At 35.6% G+C, this 20,603-nt stretch overlaps 1 protein-coding gene and 1 long non-coding RNA gene across 19 annotated transcripts; one reads left to right on the top strand and one right to left on the bottom strand.

Annotated features, from left to right (window-relative positions):
* The first annotated feature begins 5,379 nt into the window (after positions 1–5,379).
* On the top strand, positions 5,380–6,563 carry LOC107949579 (uncharacterized). Its single transcript, XR_001697811.2, has 2 exons — positions 5,380–5,858; positions 5,932–6,563. It is a non-coding gene; the product is annotated as an uncharacterized lncRNA (long non-coding RNA).
* A 577-nt stretch (positions 6,564–7,140) lies between these two features.
* Positions 7,141–12,369, bottom strand: LOC107949577 (F-box/kelch-repeat protein At5g60570). Of its 18 annotated transcripts, none has more exons than XR_005911221.1 (5): positions 9,197–12,367; positions 8,706–8,773; positions 8,206–8,256; positions 8,051–8,113; positions 7,141–7,701 (listed from the first exon to the last, which is right to left on the bottom strand). XR_005911221.1 is itself a non-coding variant. In XM_016884284.2 (5 exons), the coding sequence occupies exons 1-5, from the start codon at positions 11,602–11,604 to the stop codon at positions 7,639–7,641; spliced, it is 294 nt and encodes a 97-aa protein (XP_016739773.2). In that variant the 5' UTR covers positions 11,605–11,903; the 3' UTR covers positions 7,141–7,638. The 18 variants fall into 18 exon arrangements, 6 of the variants coding, with proteins under 6 accessions (XP_016739773.2, XP_016739772.2, XP_040945754.1 ...); XR_005911220.1 differs by having other exon boundaries at positions 10,741–11,903; XM_016884284.2 differs by having other exon boundaries at positions 11,556–11,903.
* Positions 12,370–20,603: the final 8,234 nt, after the last annotated feature.

Here is a 20,603-nt window from a genome sequence, read left to right as displayed (position 1 = left end):
TAGTTTAAAAATATATTGCTAATATAAAAAAATATATTATATATAATATATATTATCTATTTTGGGCTCGACTCTACCTAAAAAATGGGCCTAAAATTTTACCTAAGCTTGGTCTGGATGAAAATGCTAAAACCTGGGCTCAGTCTGCCCATCTTAAATTTTTTCGTATTACTTTTATATAATTTTTTAAAAAATATAATACATCAAAAATACTAAAAACATTAAAAAAATTGTGCCCAAAAAATTGAAAATAAATTAAAAAAAATCTTTATACTTAAATAACACTAACATAAGTGCAACTTAACAAGCAAATGTCTCTAAAATAGTAGCAAAATTAACAACAAAATAAAAGTTATACAATATCCAAATAACAACAATAAAATAGTAGAAACATAATAGTGGAATGATAGCAAAACAGTGAGGAAACAACAAGAAAACAACAAGTTTTTTATTTTCTTTTTGTAAATTCGAGCTGGGTTAGGCCCGAATAAAAAAAAGTCTTACCCAAGACCCGACCTGTTTTCTAAACGAACCTTATTTTTTTGCCCAAGCCTATTTTTCTAGCATATAAATTTTTTAAAAAGAGACACATGTCAATTTTTTAAAGCTAGTTATAGAAAAAAATATATATTACTAGTGTACCAAATACTCATCCATAATATAATATAGGATATTACTTTTAAGATATGTTTGATAAAAAATTAAAAATTTTCATTGCATTTGGAAAAAAAATTATCATTTATTAATGTTTTAAATGTGTTTGTCAACATATTAAAATTTTATTTTATACTAAGGTTTTAACAAAAAAGTATAAGATAAATAGATAGATACTTACCATTAAAAAATTTATTTGATATAAATTATCTTCCCATTTTTGTGAAGAAAAAAATTTGTGCTTTTATTTAAATTTTATTAAAAAAATTTAAAATTGTTGGGAAATAAACCATGTATGCAACAAACAATGAAATAAAGTAAAATAAAAAAGATCAAACATGCAAATTTTACGTGGAAAAACTCCTCAAAAGAGGATAGAAACCACAGACAAAAGGAGAGTACAAAAGATAGAGAGAATCAAAAGAAAACCCAGAACACCGAAATAAAAACCCGTTAAAACAAATAACAGAATCCTTTCAATCTCAATATTTTTGTTATATAAAAGCTAGAGTAACTAAGACCTATTTTTAGGCTAAAATTCGTAGCATGTGTGACTAAGATAACCCTAGGTTAATAAGAGTTTAAGTGGGATACTAAAACAAAGTTTAACTAAGAGAATAAAACTGAGAAACTTGAGAAAGACGTCATTACATCGTGACGTGGCATTCACGTCGTCGGGACGAAAGCTCTCTTTATGTTGTGACGTCGATTGTTCGTTAAGAGGAAGAGTAGTTTCTCGTTGCATCGTCATACACTGTTTGGTTCAAAAATGCAAGGCATAATTCCACAAATCTCTACATTGACTCGTATTTAACTTAACTCCCTTGCCAAGCCCTATTACAAGCCTAATTGAATCTTCGCCGGATACTCACCAATTCCAAGCAATGCTCGAACTTTGAAACTGGAAGACTATTTGTCAACTTGTTGACCGGATTGTGTTATGTGCCAATTTTATGAATTTGAACATCATTTTGAATGATCACCTCTCGAACAAAGTGAAAAAAAATGTCTATGTGCTTTGTCTTTTCGTGATGCATTTGATATTTGGTGAGATGTATGAAACTTTGACTATAACAATATACGATAGTTGCCCCTTTTTCACTTACCAGTTCACTAAATAGACCCCTTAACCAAATTTCTTCTTTTACCACTTTAGTAATTTCCATGTATTTCACTTCATTAGTTAATAAGGCCACTGTAGCTTGAAGCGTAGCTTTCCAACTAATGGCGCAATTCCCAAAAGCATATAGGTAACCTATGAAAGACCTCATTCGCAGTGTAACAACCTAATTTTAGTGATGTCGAAAATTATGATTTCGGGACCATAATTTGATGAGTGAATAAATACTTTAATGTTTATTTAATGTCTATAGGGTTAATTTAAGGTAGTATTAAAATTTTCGTTAAGAAAATTTGAAGTTTAAATGGTTAATTAGGTAAAAAGGACTAAACTGAAAAGGTGCAAAAGTTGAGTTCTATTGGTTAAGTGGATTAAATAGCTTTAACAAGGTGAGTTAATGGACTTATATTGTATTTATACTATATGAAAATTTAATGAACAATTATGGGTTTAATTTTGTCATTTTATAAACTAATAAACTAAGGGTAAATTAGTAAATAAATAAATAAATCTTAAACTAAATTAAAAAAATAGTGTCATCTTCCTAAAATTCTTCTCTTTCACCGAAATTGAAGAAATAGAACACCATTTTCTTGGCTTTAAGTTTCGGCCAACATAGGAGCGTTGCATGGTAATATTTTGTGACTTGTTTTTAGTGATTTTTATGTTTTTGAGCTTGTTTTAGCTTAATTTACTTAGCCCGGGGGTTAATTTGAAAAAAAATTTAAAGGTTTAGGGACTTGCCATGATTTATTTTGAAATTTTTTTTTGATGTTAATTGATAGATTATTAAACTTGGTTGTTAAACAAACTTGCTATGTTAAGTGATTTTTATGAATTTAGGGTTAAGGATTAATTTGTTAAAAGTGTAAAATTCCTTGAGGTTAATGTGAAATTTTGGTAAATATGGGCTGTTTAAGACCCCTAGTAAAATCGAATAGCATGTTTTAGTTAGAAAAATGGTGAATTTATAAGTTAATAGTTTAGGGACTAAATTGTAAGAAAGTTAAAGTATTGGGGGTAAATTTGTAAATTGATGATGGAAGGGTTTAATTACATAAAAATACTTGTTAGAATGCTGAATTTATAATAATTGAGTTAAATTATTATTTAAATTAAGAAAAAGAATCAACCAGACTTGAATTGGGGAAAGACGAAAGTCTTGGATTAGCTTTCAACTTAGCTGTAACAACCGTGGTGAATGAGGTAAGTTTGTATAGTGATTAAAATTTCCATGTGATGTTTTGAATTAGTTATTATAAATAATTATGTGATTGTAATCTTGATTTGTATTTTATTCGGTAATTGATATGATGGATTAAGTTGTAACATTAGTATACTTAAAGTTGGTATTTGAGAAATGTATATTTCATGAGGCATGTGTGGAACGGTACAATATAATGAAATTAAAAGATTCAAATATATGCAAATGCCCTGTTTGAACCTTAATAATTCTTAGAATACAATTGATATGTCATTAGGGATTACATGTTTCAGGTGTTGGTCTTGAATGTCATACCGATGGCTGAAGTCCTACATTTGTTGCGGATTCTCCACAGCTCGTGTGAGCATCATCATCTAGCTAACATTCTGACCCACGTCTCATGTGAGTAGACCCATTTCACAGCTCGTGTAAGCACTATTAAAAAGGAAAATTTACGGTTATATGCAAAGACACACTATGTATGAGCATTCCGGGTATTTAATCTAATTCTAGACGGTTGAATGGGTAAGTAAAGGAAAATGAAAAAGGTTTGTATGCAACAGATGAAAAGACTATTGAATATTCATATGATAAAGTAAAATGAATGCAATTTACTTCATGGTATTTGTTGTGTTTTATGATTATATATGGTTAAATATTCTACTAATGGTGTGGATTATATTGAATAGGAATATCAAGTATTTATATAAACTACTAAGCATGACTGAATGTTTAAATGTAGAGAAATGGTAAGTCTAAGTTTCTCTTTTACGAGCTTACTAAGCACTAGTTGCTTACGTAGTTATTTTTCCTCTATTTCGTAGATCGTCAGAAGCTCGAACGGTTGGAAGCTTGTCGGAGTTCTATCACACTATCCAGCAACCACTTTGGTAGATTTTGAGTTATTGTGGCTAAGGTTATAAGTGGCACGTATTGGGTTTTTGTGTAATGGTAGTTGATGTTTATGCTAATTGACTATGATGGTATAGTTGTGCTTTTGTATATAAAGTTGTTTAAACCTAGAATGTTTAGCAAGTGTGTATCTTTTAGTTACTTTTAAGTATATGATAATTATATGACTTGTTCTATGTTTATTTGAAGTTAAGATTGAATAAATGTTAAATATATGATGTAGGTTTTAAGCTCTAATCCATGACAGTTGGATGAACTTTTTGGATGTATATTTTGTGGTACCAATGAGGGTACATTGGTTAAATGATGGAAATGTGTTCTATATATGATGAACTTAGCATGTTTTGGTCTTGTTGAAGTGTATTTAGGGCCTTTGAGTGTGTGTGAAATTGGTGTAGCTTATTGGACAAGATTTGATTTTAAAATGGCTTGTTTTAGGGGCTAATTATGGAGCACAAGGCCTAGGACACCGGCTGTCGCATGGCCGTTTGACACACACGACTTGGCTATATGGCCATGTGTCACTTTTTATTTTAGGTGCAGGCTATACACGGTCTGGCACACGGCCTGCGACACAGTCGTGTGACCCAAGTTAGTGAACTACATGGTTTGGGACACAGGCTGAAACACGGCCACGTGTCCCATTGTTTGAATACCCACACGGTCTGGGCTATGTTACACGACTTGGTCATACGGCTGTGTGACCCCTGTTTTCAAAATTTTCAACTTTATTTTCCAAAATTTCCAAATTATTTTAAATTAGTCCAGGATTGATCCCAAACTATTTTTAGGGCCTCAAAGGCTCGATTTAAGGCCTAAGTGTGCATGTTTGCTAGGTTTGTAATGAGTTTTGTCTAATTAATATTAAATGACATTATTGATATGTTTTGAAGTTAATTGTTTTTGTTTGTATGGTAATCCTCCGTAACTCTAATTCAACGATAAAGACAGGTTAGAGGTATTATACAAAGTCTCTTACATAATATGAATCAACATATCTGACTAGGCTTTTTTGGCTTCTACTAAACTTTAAGCACATGTTACAAGTACCTCATATATATAAATGTCCACATAATTGCAAGCCAGTGTAACTTACCTGGTTTGGCCATGTATCCAATTAAAGTTGAATTTCATGTCGGGTTCTCTTTAAGATCATATCCAAAGTTTTGACTAATAGACTGAAAATGGTGCTTCATTGTTGCGGTAGTCAAGATCGGAGTGCTTTTGTCCCCGGGTGTATGATACATGATAATGTTCTAATTGCTCACGAACTTATGCACTATCTCAAAAGTTCCAAGAACGGGCCGAATAAGGGTTTGGTTATTAAGTTTGATATGAGCGAGGCGTATGATAGGGTCTAGTGGGATTTCCTCGAATCAGTCATGCGTAAAATGGGTTTCATGGATATTGGGTCACATTGGTTATGAAGTGTGTTTGATCCATTAAATATGTCATTAAATATAATATGACTCTCACCGATGAATTCGTGCCGGAACGTGGTTTGCGTCAGGGGGGACCCGTTATCTCCTTACCTGTTTCTCTTTAGTATTGAGGCTTTTTCTCGGTTACTTTGTGATGCTCAGGCTGATTGTAGTGTTTGTGGCATTAGAGCCAATCAGAATGAGCCTAGAATTAACCACTTTTTTTTCGCTGATGATGCCTTACTTTTTGTTAGAAATAAGGAGAAGGAGATTGATACGGTTCTGGAGATCCTTAGACTTTTTGAAGATGCTTCGGGGTAAAAAATTAATCATATTAAGTCCATGGTTTGGTTTAGCCCAAAGACGCTGAGAAATCAACATCAGTTTTTTAGAGATTGTTTAGGGATGAGGGTGGTTGATTCTTTGGATCATTATCTTGGACTGACGTTGTTGGTTGGAAAGCAAAACATGGGGGCCTTTAAACATATCCTGGATCATTTCTCCAAAAGGATCAATAGTTGGTCCAAGCGTTTATTTTCATTGGGTGGTAAAAGAATTTTTATAAAATCTATTTTACAATCATTGCCTACTTATGCCTGTTCTGTTTTCCTTGCTTCTAGGGAGACACTGGATGAAATAATTTCTAAAACGCGCAATGGTGTGGGCAAGCAAGGAATAAGGCCGGGGTTGGGCCATGGTTGCTTGGGAAAATTTATGCTTTCCGGAAAGGATAGGAGGGATCAGAGATTTGCGGCTTTTTAATTTGGCGCTGCTGGCTCGTCAAGTTTGGAGGCTCATCACAAATAAAAATACCCTGTGTTTGTACGTCCTTTGTTTGAAGTATTTCCCGGACGATGATCTTTTTCACCCAATGCGATAAGCCTTCTTTTACATGGTCCAGTATTCTGACTGCGGTGAAAGCACTGGATTAGGGTTTCGGCATGTGAATTGGTAATGATCGTGGCGCTCGAATAGGCACGGATAAGTGGGGCTTGGTAGGCACGGATAAGTGGGGCTTCGAGGGTCTCGATGGCGAGGTGTTGCGTTTTCCTGCTGCTTCTATTTGAAAAAGTTTGGTTCATGATCTTTGGCTTCCTAATCAGGAAGGTTGGAATGAGGATTGCGTGTGTGAGTTGTATGGAGACTATGTGGGTGATTTCATTTGTAAAATTCCATTTTTTCCAAACCGACCAGATGACTGTTTGGTCTGTTTCTACAATACTCATGGGCTTTATTCGACGAAGTTTGCTTACTCCTGGTTGTTGCTCAAGGATGTTGGATTTAGGCCACATCACTTTTTCTGGAGATTAATTTGGAAACTAAAAATTCTTCCAAAAATCTGTCTTTGCCTGGAGAATTGGGCATGAGCCTATCCCCACTAATGTGAAAATATCATTCATTAAAATTACCAGTAAAATATTTTCCGTAAAATAATTTCTAGAAAATGTTTTACTTTTCTGTAAAATGATTTACTAGAAAATATTTTCTGGTGTTTGATTGAATCTGTGTAAAATATTTTCTGCTGTTTGGCAGATTTCCTGAAAATATTTTCCGAAAAAATTGTTTTTACATATATTAATATATATTAATAAATTTTTATATTTTAAATTGTTTTTACATATATTGCAATGGTTTATTTATAAATAAATAAAATTAAATATATAATAATATTCAATTATTAAAATATAAAAGCATTGTAAACTACTTTTGAAATTTACTAATTAGTAGTGAATCAATTGTAGTGACCTCCTGATGAAATTACGCTCAGCATAAAAACAATTACGAGAAATGAATTCAATGCCAAAGTACAAGATAAATGGAACCAGTCATTACTTGGTATGAGGTTAATGCTTGCAATAGAGGGATCAACACAATCAGTTGATAACTTTAAGAAATTGATTCGAGGTCAATTATTCTTCTGAATCATAAAATGGGAAAAAGAACAATAAAAGTAATGATACTGAGACAATAAAAATTATAACAGAGATCGTTTATCTTGGTCTTCCAGATGTCGATGTTTGCACTAAAGATGCGGCAACTCTCATTAACAGCCCATTACCGCACAATTATACACAAAAGTACCTGCCCGTGCCTTGACAGCAAGCACATTCCACTCTTGTCCATCCCTGTTTCCCTCATCTGGATTCCAAGAATGCAGAACAATTACTCCATCATCATGCCCTCCATGATCTCCAGCTCCTATTACTAGTAAACTGTTTCTGCATGCTTTAAATGCCAGCCCCCAACCGTAGGAAGAGTCCGCCCTCACAGGTAGTCTCTTCACAACACTCCATGAGTTATTAACCTTATCATATTTCCTAACCTTATCACAACACTTCATTATTTCTGCTCTCCTGGTCCAAGCTTCTAAATCTGGAGGTGTGGCAATGCTGAAACAGAACTTTATAGCTCTTAGTAAAACTGATCAAAACTTCCTGCAATTAGTACCTCAATCCAAATTGATTACCTAGGCCAGCCGCATTGTGCAGTAAAGAGTTAAGCCATAACAAAGTAAAATTTATAACAAACTTAGTTATCTGATGATACTTAGAGAAAGAGGGATGATGAAATGTTGAACCAAAAACTAAATTAAGCAAATTGAGCTGTTTCAGAATTGAATGATGCGCATTTTGGTTCTGAAGCAATATACAATATGTAACATCATCAAAAAGAAAATAAAAGAATGAGACTAGGAATCTTTAAGTTCCAGACAAATGGAAGAACTGCTATAGAACATACTCTAAGTAAGAGAGGAATATGCCAAATGTTGGGAACATAATGAATATTTAGGATGTTCGCAGCCTGTGAAGAACCAGAAGGATAAACACAATCCTTAATAAAGATGACCAAACTAACTCAAAAGCATACAAACCAAATTTTGCAATCAAATTTACCTCAACGTGACAAAATTGTGAAAGTTTCATCTTTGTATTATCCAATAATGGCTGTAAGTCACCAACCAAAAGGGTGTATTTACCATCAATTTAGGACAAAGCTCAGATAAAAAAAACAAAGAAATCAAAAGGATATCCAGTAAGATAGGAGAAAACACAAGCAAACCCAAGGGCTAAAGCTGAGAAAATGCAATTGTTCACAAAATATTTCTATGATATGAATGCTACAGATACAATGCCAAGTTTTATACGACAAGTTCAACAGCAGTTTGCAGCAAAACTTATGCAAGTAAAGCGCCAACATAATGCCGCACCCCACAAAGATGATAATGATTACATAGGTTCATGCCAACACATTTAAAAACTAATAAAAATGCCTAAAAGTGCTACAATGAGCCAACACAATAATACTCCAGAAAGATAAAATGCAATGATGCAATTCCCCAAATGATTCTAATGAAAAATCACCTACCACAAGAAGTACACAGGAGGCAGTGTACCTGAGCTAAGCGACATGTAAGCAGATGAGGAATTAGGCTGACATGAATGGGGCAGAAGTTATCTTTCCCTGAGGAAGAAAATGAAAATTATTATGACACATGAGGATTAATATCCAAATATACCAAATAGATTGATATAGTCTCTTTGAACCACTCCATAGATGCAGAATCAAATGTTCTAGATTGAGGTTTAACAGAATGGGAACGGCTACAAGACATTCCCACTAATCCCATTTGAACAAATAATGTGTGAACTTAAAGACTTTGAATTTTTGCTCATTAGTTGTGTCTCGGCCACCACCACCATTACCATATCTGAATTATTTCATTACCACCAACAAAAATCCAACTTGCACAGTTCAAGGAAGATGAAACGGTAAATAACAAAAACCATAAAAAATTAAAAAGAGGGATTAACCAGCAACCAATTGGGTCAAAACAACATGTTGCTTCTAAAAAACCACCACATATTTCTTCCTTTTCATTCATACCTTCGAGAGAGGAAGATGAACGCCATCGTCAATTGGTGCAGTGTAGATTTCGACAACGAAAGGCGGAAAGGAGGAAAATCAAAGATGAATGTCGGCGGTTGGTGTTGGGAACCATTGCTGGCTGGCGGCAAGCACTAAATCAGGGTGGGAAGGAAGGGGGAAGGGGAAGAGGCTTTGGGTTACATTTACTGCTGAAGAGAAAAACTTTGGAAAATGTCTTACCAAATGATAAACGGTAAGACATTTTCCTAAAATGAAGAGTTCTTTTCCCGTGTTTTGGAAAAACTTTTACAATGGGAGTTCATTTTCCACCAAACAAACCGTGGAAAAGGAGAAAAATATTTTCCGTAAAATGTTTTACAGGTAAACAAACACAGCTAGTTGCAGGTGCCCCCGCTGTAAGGTTGAGAATGAAACTGTGCTCCATGCTTTGAGAGACTGCCCAAGAGCGTGGGAAGTCCTCGTTGGTTGGGGTTTTGACAATAGGATGATGGTGAAACAGTTTAATTCCTGCATTGATCGGCTTGAAGATCCCATGCGCACCTTGGATAAAAAAGCTCTTGAAGATCTCTTCGTTGTGCTGTGGAATATATGGAACTCTCGCAATAATTTTATTTTTAGAGGTAAAGAAGAGGAGGCTCGCACTTTTTGGGAAAAACCGCAGGAAGGTTTCTTTAAAATCAATGTCGATGTTGCCGTGAATAATTTCGGGACGGGTTTGGGCATTATTATTAGAGACTCGAATGGTTTTGTCTTAAAGGGTAGAGGTATTTTTAAAGAAAGAGCAGTTAACTCGGAATGGGCTGAGTTGAATGCACTATTTGAAGGTATTGGCCTTGCTCGATGCCTTAATCTCAACAAGGTTAATTTGGAGATGGACTGCGCAAGTATTGTCAATAGAGTTCGAAAGGCACGGGCTGAAATTACAATTTTTGGGCACCGGATTAAGGAGACTCAGAGCATGCTTGATTCTTTTAATGAGGTTGATATTAGATGGATCGACAAGTGCTGTAATAGAGTGGCTGATTTTCTTTGGTATTGGTCACTTAAAAATTGTTGTAACTTAGATTTTGATATGGATTATGCTAGTGAAATCCATAACTTATAATTATTGATGCAAGTTAAATTGATTTTGTGGCCTGTGTGGCCTTTTCTTCATAAGTAAAAAAGAAAAAATACTAAGAAACCTTCAAAAGTAAAACAGGGAACTCGCACTATGTTACTTTACTCAGTATATATTTGACATTTCACACCCTTTTTAATATTTGAGAGCTTTTGAAGAATTAAATTTCTACATCCATATCCATATCAAAGCGTACACGAATACGTGAAGTCTGCATGTACACTTGTTTTATGTGCAGCTTTACAGATATTTTAGATTTCATTTTAATTTTTTATTGGAAAAATAAGAAAATTAAATCCATATGAACAAAACAGTCCCCCATTAAAATGCTACCTAAATATTTGCTTTGGATTAAGTTCAATTAAGAAAACTTATTGGTTTTGGAAATCAAAACTTATAATAAGTTTCAATAAACACTTACATTTAACTTTTGAGAATGTCAATAGAAGATAGTGGTGGGTTTCGCTCGTCGGAAGATCGGGCCACCAAAAAAGTGCGCTTTAAGGGAACAGATGGGGAGGAAGGCGTTGATATGATCGTAGATATGTCTCCTGAGCCAATGCTTTCTTGGAAGGATAGGCTTCTGGGTAGGGGAGCTCTTGGGTCTAAAAACTCATCTGTTGATTCGGATAGGGGGTTTGAGGAATATTTTGAACTATTGGATAGAGATGTCATGAGATCCACTGTTAATGGAGTTCTGTCAATAATGTTCTCTAATCGGGTTCAGCGAATTCTGGTAAAGGAGATGGCTACCATGGTGGTTGTTAAGCTTTTGGGGGAGGAACATTGGCTATACCACCCTACAAAACAAGATTTATAATTTATGGCAGCCATCCATGCCGTTTAAACTTATAGATGTGGAACATGGGTACTTTTTGGTGAAATTCCAAAGCAACGATGATTCTGAAAAAGAGCTTACACAAGAGCCATGTGTTGTGTTCGGACAATATTTAACCGTTCAACCGTGGATGCCAGATTTTAATCCCTTGCAACTATTTCCAAATGTTGTTATGACGTGGATTAGATTGCCAGGTTTGCTGGGGTTTCTATATAAGAGAAAGATTTTAGAAGAGATTGGCGGTTTCATTGGTAGAGTGGAAAAACTCGACTACAATAGAAATAGTAGGTCGAGGGGGAGATTTGCTCAAATGGCGATTTATGTTAACCTTGACAAACCACTGATCCCTCAGATTCTGGTAAATAGAACAGTTCAACGAGTAGAATATGAGGCCTTACCGTTGATTTGTTTTGGTTGTGGCAGGAATGGCCATATGAAGGTCCTCATAATCTGGATCACCCAAGGGAGAAGGAGGTGGTGTCGGTTGGTAACATCGAGGGGAAAGAAGAGGAGGCGTTTGGGCCATGGATGGTTGTGAATCAGAAATCATGGAGAGCTCCCAACGAGAAATGAAATATAAAAGCAAAAAATCCAGAAAGATCTTTTTGGATCTAGATTTAATATTCTGGAAGGAGAGTTGGATGTTGAGATTTTGATAGATTTTTAGGGTTTCAAATTTCAAAAAGAGGGCTTCATTAGAAACAAGTGTAAGGCAGATTTTAATGACAACAAAGTCTTGGAGAGTGGATCGGTTAGGCAGGATAAGGGTTCGACACATAAAGCAGGTGTAAATGGCGTTTCTGGGCAGAACAAAAGAATTGGAGAAACTGACATGGCTAAGCATGGGCCTAGGCTGGAGGGTGTTGTTGCCACTTCAAGTTTGGGCGGCTCTTCTGTTGGGGTGGAGCTTGGGCTTGTTTTGGGAGATTCTGCGCTTCATCAGGAAGGCCAATCTACCTTTAATATGGTGTATAATAATTTCCCTGTTTCAGGTCAGAATAATAAAGTTCATTTGGATTCCGAAATTGCTGGTAATATTTTTTAAAATTCTCCCAATATTGGTTCCATGATGGAGAATGGTAAGGTTTCGAATCTCCCATTTAGTCCTTGGTCGATCACGGCTTCGCTTATTAATCGTTCCTACAAGGGTTCGGTTGAAATTGTGGTGCCAATTAATGACGGAATGTTGGATCCCGTTAAGCATTCTGCTATGCATTTTAAAGAAAATTCGGATCCTAAAATTAAAAATCTATCGGAGGGTAGTGGTCTTGGTGAATTGGGAGAAGGATATCTGGGCCTTAAAGGACGAGGTTCGGGGTACAAAGGGGTTTTTGTCTAGAGCGGAAGGAGCCTTAAAGGGTCATGGTGGTCATGTTAAAGTTGCTGACAATTCTTAAGTTCCTTAAACTAAATTGTCACATCCCATATTTTTATTTATTAATTTGTCAATTCATAAATAAGTTAGTGAGTAATCAAGTGGTTAAGTGCCAAATTTAATTTCTAGAGATCCTAGGTTCAATTTCTTTTACTCACATATATTTTTTTTAGAATTTTTGGCATTTAAAAAGGGGTTGGTCAACCCCCTTGCCATCCAACCCATTGTTGCCATGCTCGGGAAGAATCTTCCCTTGTTTACATGGTCAACATTCCCTCAATAACCTCATTTTCACTCCCAAAATTCCCTTTCCATGCCATTTTACCTCCCTTACCGTACCTTAACCGTCCAATGCACCTAGACACATGAAACACTTTTATTGTTTTGTTCGTTTTATTCTCCATCTCTCTTTTTGCCGCTTCATTCTATTCTCCACCTCTTTTTGCCACCCCTCCTCCTTGCTTCTCCTCTTTCTCTAATTTTTCTCCCATTTCACCACTTAAATCACTTCTTTTCTTCATATTTCTTCCACTCATCCACCACTTTTAGCCAATTGAACCACCACCACACCACCACCGCCGAACTGTTGCCACCGTACCACCATCATCCTTCACCTTTCTTCTCCGTTTTTCATCCTCTTCTCTTTTATCTCGTAATTATTTTTTCATATGTACAAACATTATATTTTGATTTTTTTAAAAGGATTTATTGACAACCTTTCTAATTCATCTTTATTTTATTTGTTAGTAGAAGACCCTCCTCTCTAAATGAATCATCGTAGGAATAAATAAGCCTCCTTACTCTCGATATTGTGTAAGTATTGACGATCCTCCGATCACAATTAATTCTTTTACTTTTATTCTCTATTAAGATGATTCTAACATTAAGTTTTATTGTGCATTCGAGAAGTGATATTCGTAAATCCCGGATCTATACTCCATATTTTGGAAGCGTTCGTTTTGGGCAGCCGATTAAGTAATTATTTTACTTAATCACTTAAATGAGAGATATTCATCAAAATATCGTTATTCTGATACGATATGAATTTTTTTTTCAAAAACTAATGCTTCAATGGTCGATCTCCTCCTTTAGAGTGGGATAAGGAGTTGATACCATTGGAATTCATGAAATCAGGTGTGAGGATTTATTTATCTTAAAATACCTGAAATTATTGTTAATTAAATAAGTAAATAATATTAACTATTTACTTAAGAAATTATGTAACGCGAAAATGGACAAATACATTATGTATTTAAATGGATTAAAAATCCGTTAAAAAGGAGGATCTCAATTAAGTGATTCTGAACTTTCGGATCTGTGATAATAAGTATATGTTTGTACGATTTTCTGTTAAATGTGATGTTATATGATTTCTTGATACTCATGTATTGTGACTTATGGCATTATTGGATATGCATGAAAAATAATCATGCCACTGTTTTTGTTGGTATTCTAATTCGCATGTTAAGCATGTCATTATACTAATTCTGATTCGCATGTTAAGCATGCCACTATACTGATTCTAAATCGCATGTAAAGCATGCCCACTGAAATTATGTTCTGTGTGCCATATCACATGCATGGGGTTGGGATATGATTGTACTGAGGAAGATTCTGGCAGTTTAATAATTTGCATAATTCTGGTGGTTTAACCACACTATCTGGCAGTATATATGCATTATTTGATGGCTTGACTGCAATATTCTGTATTTGGCAACTTGATTGCATTATCTGGTGGCTTGTCCATATTATTGGTGTGTTATTGGATGGACAAGTTCTAGGAAACTCTTTATGGCATGTAGCGGAGATGGGTAGGAATTGTTTTTTGAAAATCTGCACTGTTTCTGAAAAACATTGCATTGACATCATTGCCATGCTTACTGATAAATGTGATTTTGTGATTGTATATTTATGTATATGTGATCTGTTATATTGTTGAGATTCTGTTTTAATTTTTATTTCTATGCAAATTGACCCACATTGGGCTTTAAAAGCTCACCCCTTTATAGTTTTATTTTTTAGATAATGATCGAGGTTAGGACATGGGCTTAGTTTACGGAGGTGCTCTCAGATATCTACTTGAATAAACTATTAAACTATATGTTTTGGTATTTTTGGACTATCTGTTTATTTTCTACGGACTGTGGCATGGGACATTATTTTGGATTTTTGGACGTTTTGCATGATTTGGTTTTTTTAAAACTAAAATTTAAGACGGTTTATAGATATGGAAAGAAAAACTAGAATTTTCAACCTAATGACAAACTCAACTCAATGATTGTTTTTTCAAATTCAAGACTTCATCTTTTTTGAAACTCAAAACTTTCTGCTTATTTAATTGAGATTTTACAAAACATGTCAAAGTTATGATTTCAATCAACAAGTGAAATTTAGTTATTTTTTGCTGCAACATTTTTTTTGAAATATGATGTTTTCTGTAAACATTCGAAACTTGAGTTTTTCTAAAGATAATCGGTTTTGACAATTTCTTTCCAAAAGAAAATGTATAAACACTACTTGACTTTTCTTAAGCAAATCAAAATGACGATTATAAATAATGATGATTGTGGAGAGAAAATAGTTAAATGATTTTCTATGCCATCATCATGGCTAATGTTACCTTCGAGATTCGGCCATAATGTTTAGGTCGAGTTTAGGGGGTTACATTTAGTGGTATCGGAGCCTGGTTCAAAACTTGGACTGTGGTTTATTTTTAAAATTTTGATGCATATCTGATAAATGGGGGTATTTTTGAAAAAATCTATGGCACGACTAAATACTTATTTTGAACAAAAATGTGATTCTATTAAAAATTCGAGACTCTGAAGTTGGCCCAAGATAAGTATTCTTTACGCACTGAAACTTTAGATTGTGAAACTATAAACTGTGAAAACTTTAAGATTCTGAAAACCATAAATTTTGAAACTATAGTGAAACTGTGATGGAACTTTTAGACTGAAAATTTAGAAATAATTACGAAAAATCATTTCTAAATTATCAGATAAACTTCATAAAACTTAAGAAATCTGATAACAAGATGAATACTTAAGGTGTTCGAACATGGGGTGTGATAGCTCATAGAGATCAGGGTTAGGGAGCCCAAACTGATTCATCTGCGTCACAAGTGTGCACTTCCGAACCTGTGGTTGAACCTGAGTTAGTAGTTGATCAGGTCGAGCACACACACACTGTTGAGGAGGAACATCAGAGCCTACTGGTGATGCTGTGTCATAGGTCATGTTTAGGGGTGCTGCAGCGTGTAGCGGGAACCCAAAATGTATCTGGAAGTCGAAAGACTATCGCTGAGAGGCTTCGATCAAGCGGAGCTGAGTTGTCCAGGGGCATTGCTGGGACGACCCTTTCGGAGCATAATGCTGGTTAGAGGCTACGAAGAGAATTCTAGATCATATGGTATATACTTTCGAGCAGAAATTGAAGGGTACGGTATCATTACTAAGGGATGAGATTTACCATTGGTGGTAGGTCATTATGGGAGGTACTTAAGCTAAGAGATTGACATGGGAATGTTTTCTGGATGCTTTCTAGAATAAATATGTGGGTACCCGGTATTCGAGGCTCGTAGATTGGAGTTCATTGAGCTTAAACAGAGGGACATATTTGTGGTTGAATATGAGGTAAAATTTTTAAGTACGATCCGCTACGCTCAGGGAATGATCGCAACAGAATAGGATAAGTGTGTCAGGTTTGATAACGGACTAAGATATGAGCTGATGGTACTGGTAACCCATCATTAGGAAAGAGTTTTTGAAACTTTTGTGGAGAAAAACAAAATTGTTGAGGAAGTGAAGCGTTTAGAATGTGAAAGTAGTGGAAAAGCTAGAGTCTCATCTAAGAGAGATGTCGATCCTACTGTCTAGGCCCTACGAAATAATAAGCGGGCTTGAGATGACAAACCACGAAAGAATATTGCCATGGTTACTGATGGTGGAAGAACCCAAAACTGTGCTACTTGTGGCAAGAGGCATCCTGGTTAATGTTGGAGGAGCTTGGGTACATGTATTATATGTGGATCCTTGGACTATAAGATCAAGGATTGTCCACTTCGTAATAAACAGATGCAAGCTTCAGAATGAAATCAAGCTTAGAACTAAAGAGTTGGATAGCAGCCTCAGAGAGGTCAAGGTCTGAATAGGGGTGGTAATGTTGGTCAAAGACAAAGAGCTTAGGGTTAGGGTGCTAACAGAGTCAATGTAAGACAACCTGCACTGGTCTATACAGCTAGGCGCAGAGAAGACCATTACGCAGCTGACGTTATAACAGATACTTTTACCATTAACTTTGTACCTTAATTCGCTTAGATTAATATTGGTTCGACCCATTCGTATGTATCTTGTTTGATGGTTGATAATTTGAGAATTAAAGTAGAGGAAACTGTTAGCAATATAACTGTACTTAGTCCATTAAAAGAGTTTATTTCTGTGAACAAGATCTATAAAATGATCCCGTTAGAAATTCAAGAAGAAGTATTTTTAGCATATTTGATGGAATTACCCTTCGATGAATTTGTCCTTATTTTGGGAATAGATTGGTTGGTCAAACACCAAGTCAATTTGGATTGCATTTCAAGGAGGGTAACTCTCGTTGGGAAGGAGATAGTGATGGTTGGAGGTGCGTAAAGGATTTGAAGCCTATTTTGTTTATATTCTGGATACAAATGTTAGTGGATCAACTATAGAGAATATTCCTATAGTGAAAGATTTTCCCGACGTCTTTCCAAAAGAGTTACTTTGATTACCTCTGTAGCACGAGGTTGAATTTGGAATTGATCTATTTCTTGGAATAGCTCCGATGTCCATTGCTCCTTATCTCATTGCACTTAAAGAGCTGGTGAAACTTAAGGCACAATTAGAAGAAGTTCTTGATCATGGATTCATTAGACCTAGTGTGTCACCATGGGGAGCCCCGATTTTATTTGTGAAGAAGAAGGATGGATCCATGAAACTTTGCATCAATGATCAACAACTGAACAAATTGACCACAAAAAATAGATATCCATTACCGATGATAGATGTCTTATTTGATCAATTTATGGGTGCAAAGGTGTTCTCTAAGATCAACCTAAGGTGCGGATACTATTAATTGAAAGTTAAGGAGGCAGGCGTTTCTAAGATTGCATTTAGGACTCGGTATAGTCACTACGAGTTCCATGTGATGCCCTTTGGTCTCTCTAATGCTCCAACAACTTTTATGGACCCAATGAATGAAGTTTTTTTATCCCTGTCTTGATTAATTTGTTGTAGTCTTTATTGACGACATCTTGATCTACTCCAAGTCTGAAATAAAACATGATGAACACTTGAGAGTTGTCTTACAGATTCTCCATGAGAAACAACTTTATGCTAAATTAAGTAAGTGTGAGTTCTGGCTCCATGAAATGATGTTTTTGGGACACGTGATATTAGCTAAGGGTATCCATGTCGATCCAAAGAAAATTGAGGCTATTTTGGACTTGAAATAGCCTTGGAACATTAGTGAAATTCAGAGTTTCCTTAGATTAGCTAGCTATTATAAGAGGTTTGTCAAAGGGTTTTCCTTGATTGCAGCTCCTATGACCAAGTTGTTGAGAAAGAGTACACCTTTCAAGTGGACTAAGGAGCAGTAGGTGTAACACCTCTAATCCGTATCTGATGTCGGATTAGGCTTACGGAGCATTACTGAACAAACAAAACACTTAAATATACTTTTCATACATAATTATAATCATAACATGAATCAATAATTCACATACATATACTCCCTAAATCAAGCCTTCGAGGCCTTAGAAATACACTAGAAATAATTCAGGACTAAATTGGAAACATTTGGAAAGTACAGGAAAAAATTTCAAAATTGCAAAATTTTAACTACAGGGGTGACACGGCTGTATGACCAGGCCATGTAACATTCGAAATAGCCCCACACGCTCGTGTACTAGGCCGTGTGCTAGGCTGTGTAACAGCCTGAATTGCATGTACCGTGTGTCACACACGACTGAGTCACACACCCGTGTCTCGGGCCATGTGAACATGAATTTGCTAGAAAATCAAGTCATTTCCAACTCTAAACCATATATACACCTAACAACATTTTTGTGCACATAATTATGACATCAAACCTTATCAAAACTTACATATAATGACCAATTCAATAGTCCTAAACCAATCAACCAAAATGCCATTCAAGGCATCTCAATTATTCAAATTTACCTAAACATGTATACTTTACTACATTTTTATGGAATAAGATGTACCAATATTTGAGGGAAAAATATTGGTGGCTAGGGCTTAAGTGTGATGCAATTGAGTATGTATGTAAGTGCTTGATGTGCCAGCAAGTTAAGTTTCAATAGCAGTTCCTCTTTAGTTTATCGCAACCTATTCAAATTTCTCAGTGGAAGTGGGAACGTGTGACCATGGACTTTGTTAGTGGGTTGCCTTTGACACCTACTAAAAAAGATTCCATTTGGGTAATTATTGATAGATTGACCAAGTCAGTACATTTTCTGCCTATCCATACTAACTATTCAATACATAAGTTGGCGAGGTTGTATATTTTAGAAATTGTGAGACTTCACGGTGTACCGTTGTCCATCATTTCTGATCGAGGTTATCAGTTTACATTATGATTCTGGAAGAAGTTACATGAGGCCTTTGGGACTCGGTTGAACTTTAGGACACCTTTTCACCCACAGTCTGATGGGCAGTCTGAGTGAGTCATTTAGATTCTTGAGGACATGTTGAAGGGTTGTGTGATCAACTTTAGTGGCAATTGGTAAGAGCAATTTCCATTAGCAGAATTTACGTATAAAAATAGTTTTCAGTCGAGTATTAAAACGGCTCCTTATGAAACACTATATGGTCACAAATGTTGTACACCTCAGTGTTGGACTAAGTTGGGGTAAAACAAGGTATTGGGTTCGATTTTGGTATAAGAGACTAAGAATGTGGTGAAACTGATTCGGGAGTAATTGAGAGCAGCATCTGAGCGTCAAAAATCTTACCCCAACTTGAGGCGGAAGGATGTAGAGTTTAGTGTTGGGGATCGAGTTTTCCTTAAGGTATTACCGTGGAAGAAGGTACTGAGGTTTGGATGCAAGGGCAAGCTGAGCCTGAGATTCATTGGACCTTATAAGATACTTAAGAGGGTTGGACCAGTGGCTTACCAGTTAGAGTTACTTTCGAAATTGGACCATTTTCATAACGTGTTCCATGTTTCTATGTTGAGGAAATATCGTTCTAATCTATCTAATGTGATTTCGATTAAAGAGGTCAAGGTGAGACCCAATTTATCTTACGAGGAAGAGCCTATTCAAATTTTGGACCGTGAGGTTAAAGTGTTAAAGAAAAAGAAAATTCCTTTAGTAAAAGTCTTATGGAAAATCAGGGAGTAAAGGAAGCCACTTGGGAACTTGAAGAGTCGATGTGATGTCAATTTCCCCATATTTTCGAACCAGATAAATTTTGAGGATGAAATTTATTTTAAGAGGGGGTAGATTTGTCACACCCTATATTTTTATGTATTAATTTGTCAATTCATAAATAAGCTAGTGAGCAGTCAAGTGGTTAAATGCCTAATTAAATTCTTAGAGATCCCAAGTTCAATTCCCCTTACACACATTATTTTATAGAATTTTTGGCTTTTAAAAAAGGGTTGGTCAACCCCCTTGCTTTCCAACCCACTATTGCCATGCTTGGTTAGATTCTTCCCTTTTTACATGGTCAACTTTCCCTCAATAGCCCCCTTTTCACTTCCATGATCCCTTTTCCATGCCATTGTACCCTCAAAATGCCATTTTACCTCCCTTACTACACCTTAACCGTCCAATGCACCTAGACACGTGAAACACTTTTATTTTACTTTTATCCATTCTCTTTTCTGCCCCTCCTCAATGCTCCTCCCCTTTATCTCTTTTTTCTTACATTTTACCACATAAATCACCCATTTTCTTCATATTTCTTCCACTCCTTCACAACTTTTAGCCAACTGAACCGTCATTTCACAACCACACCACCATCGCCATCATCCTTCACCTCTCTTCTCTATTTTTCATCATCTTCTCCTCCTCTCTCTC

Source organism: Gossypium hirsutum, chromosome D03, assembly GCF_007990345.1.
Source record: "Gossypium hirsutum isolate 1008001.06 chromosome D03, Gossypium_hirsutum_v2.1, whole genome shotgun sequence".
In the NCBI taxonomy this organism is placed as follows: domain Eukaryota; kingdom Viridiplantae; phylum Streptophyta; class Magnoliopsida; order Malvales; family Malvaceae; genus Gossypium; species Gossypium hirsutum.
Note: the sequence above shows the minus strand (reverse complement) of the source record. Positions and strands in the feature narration are given on the sequence as shown.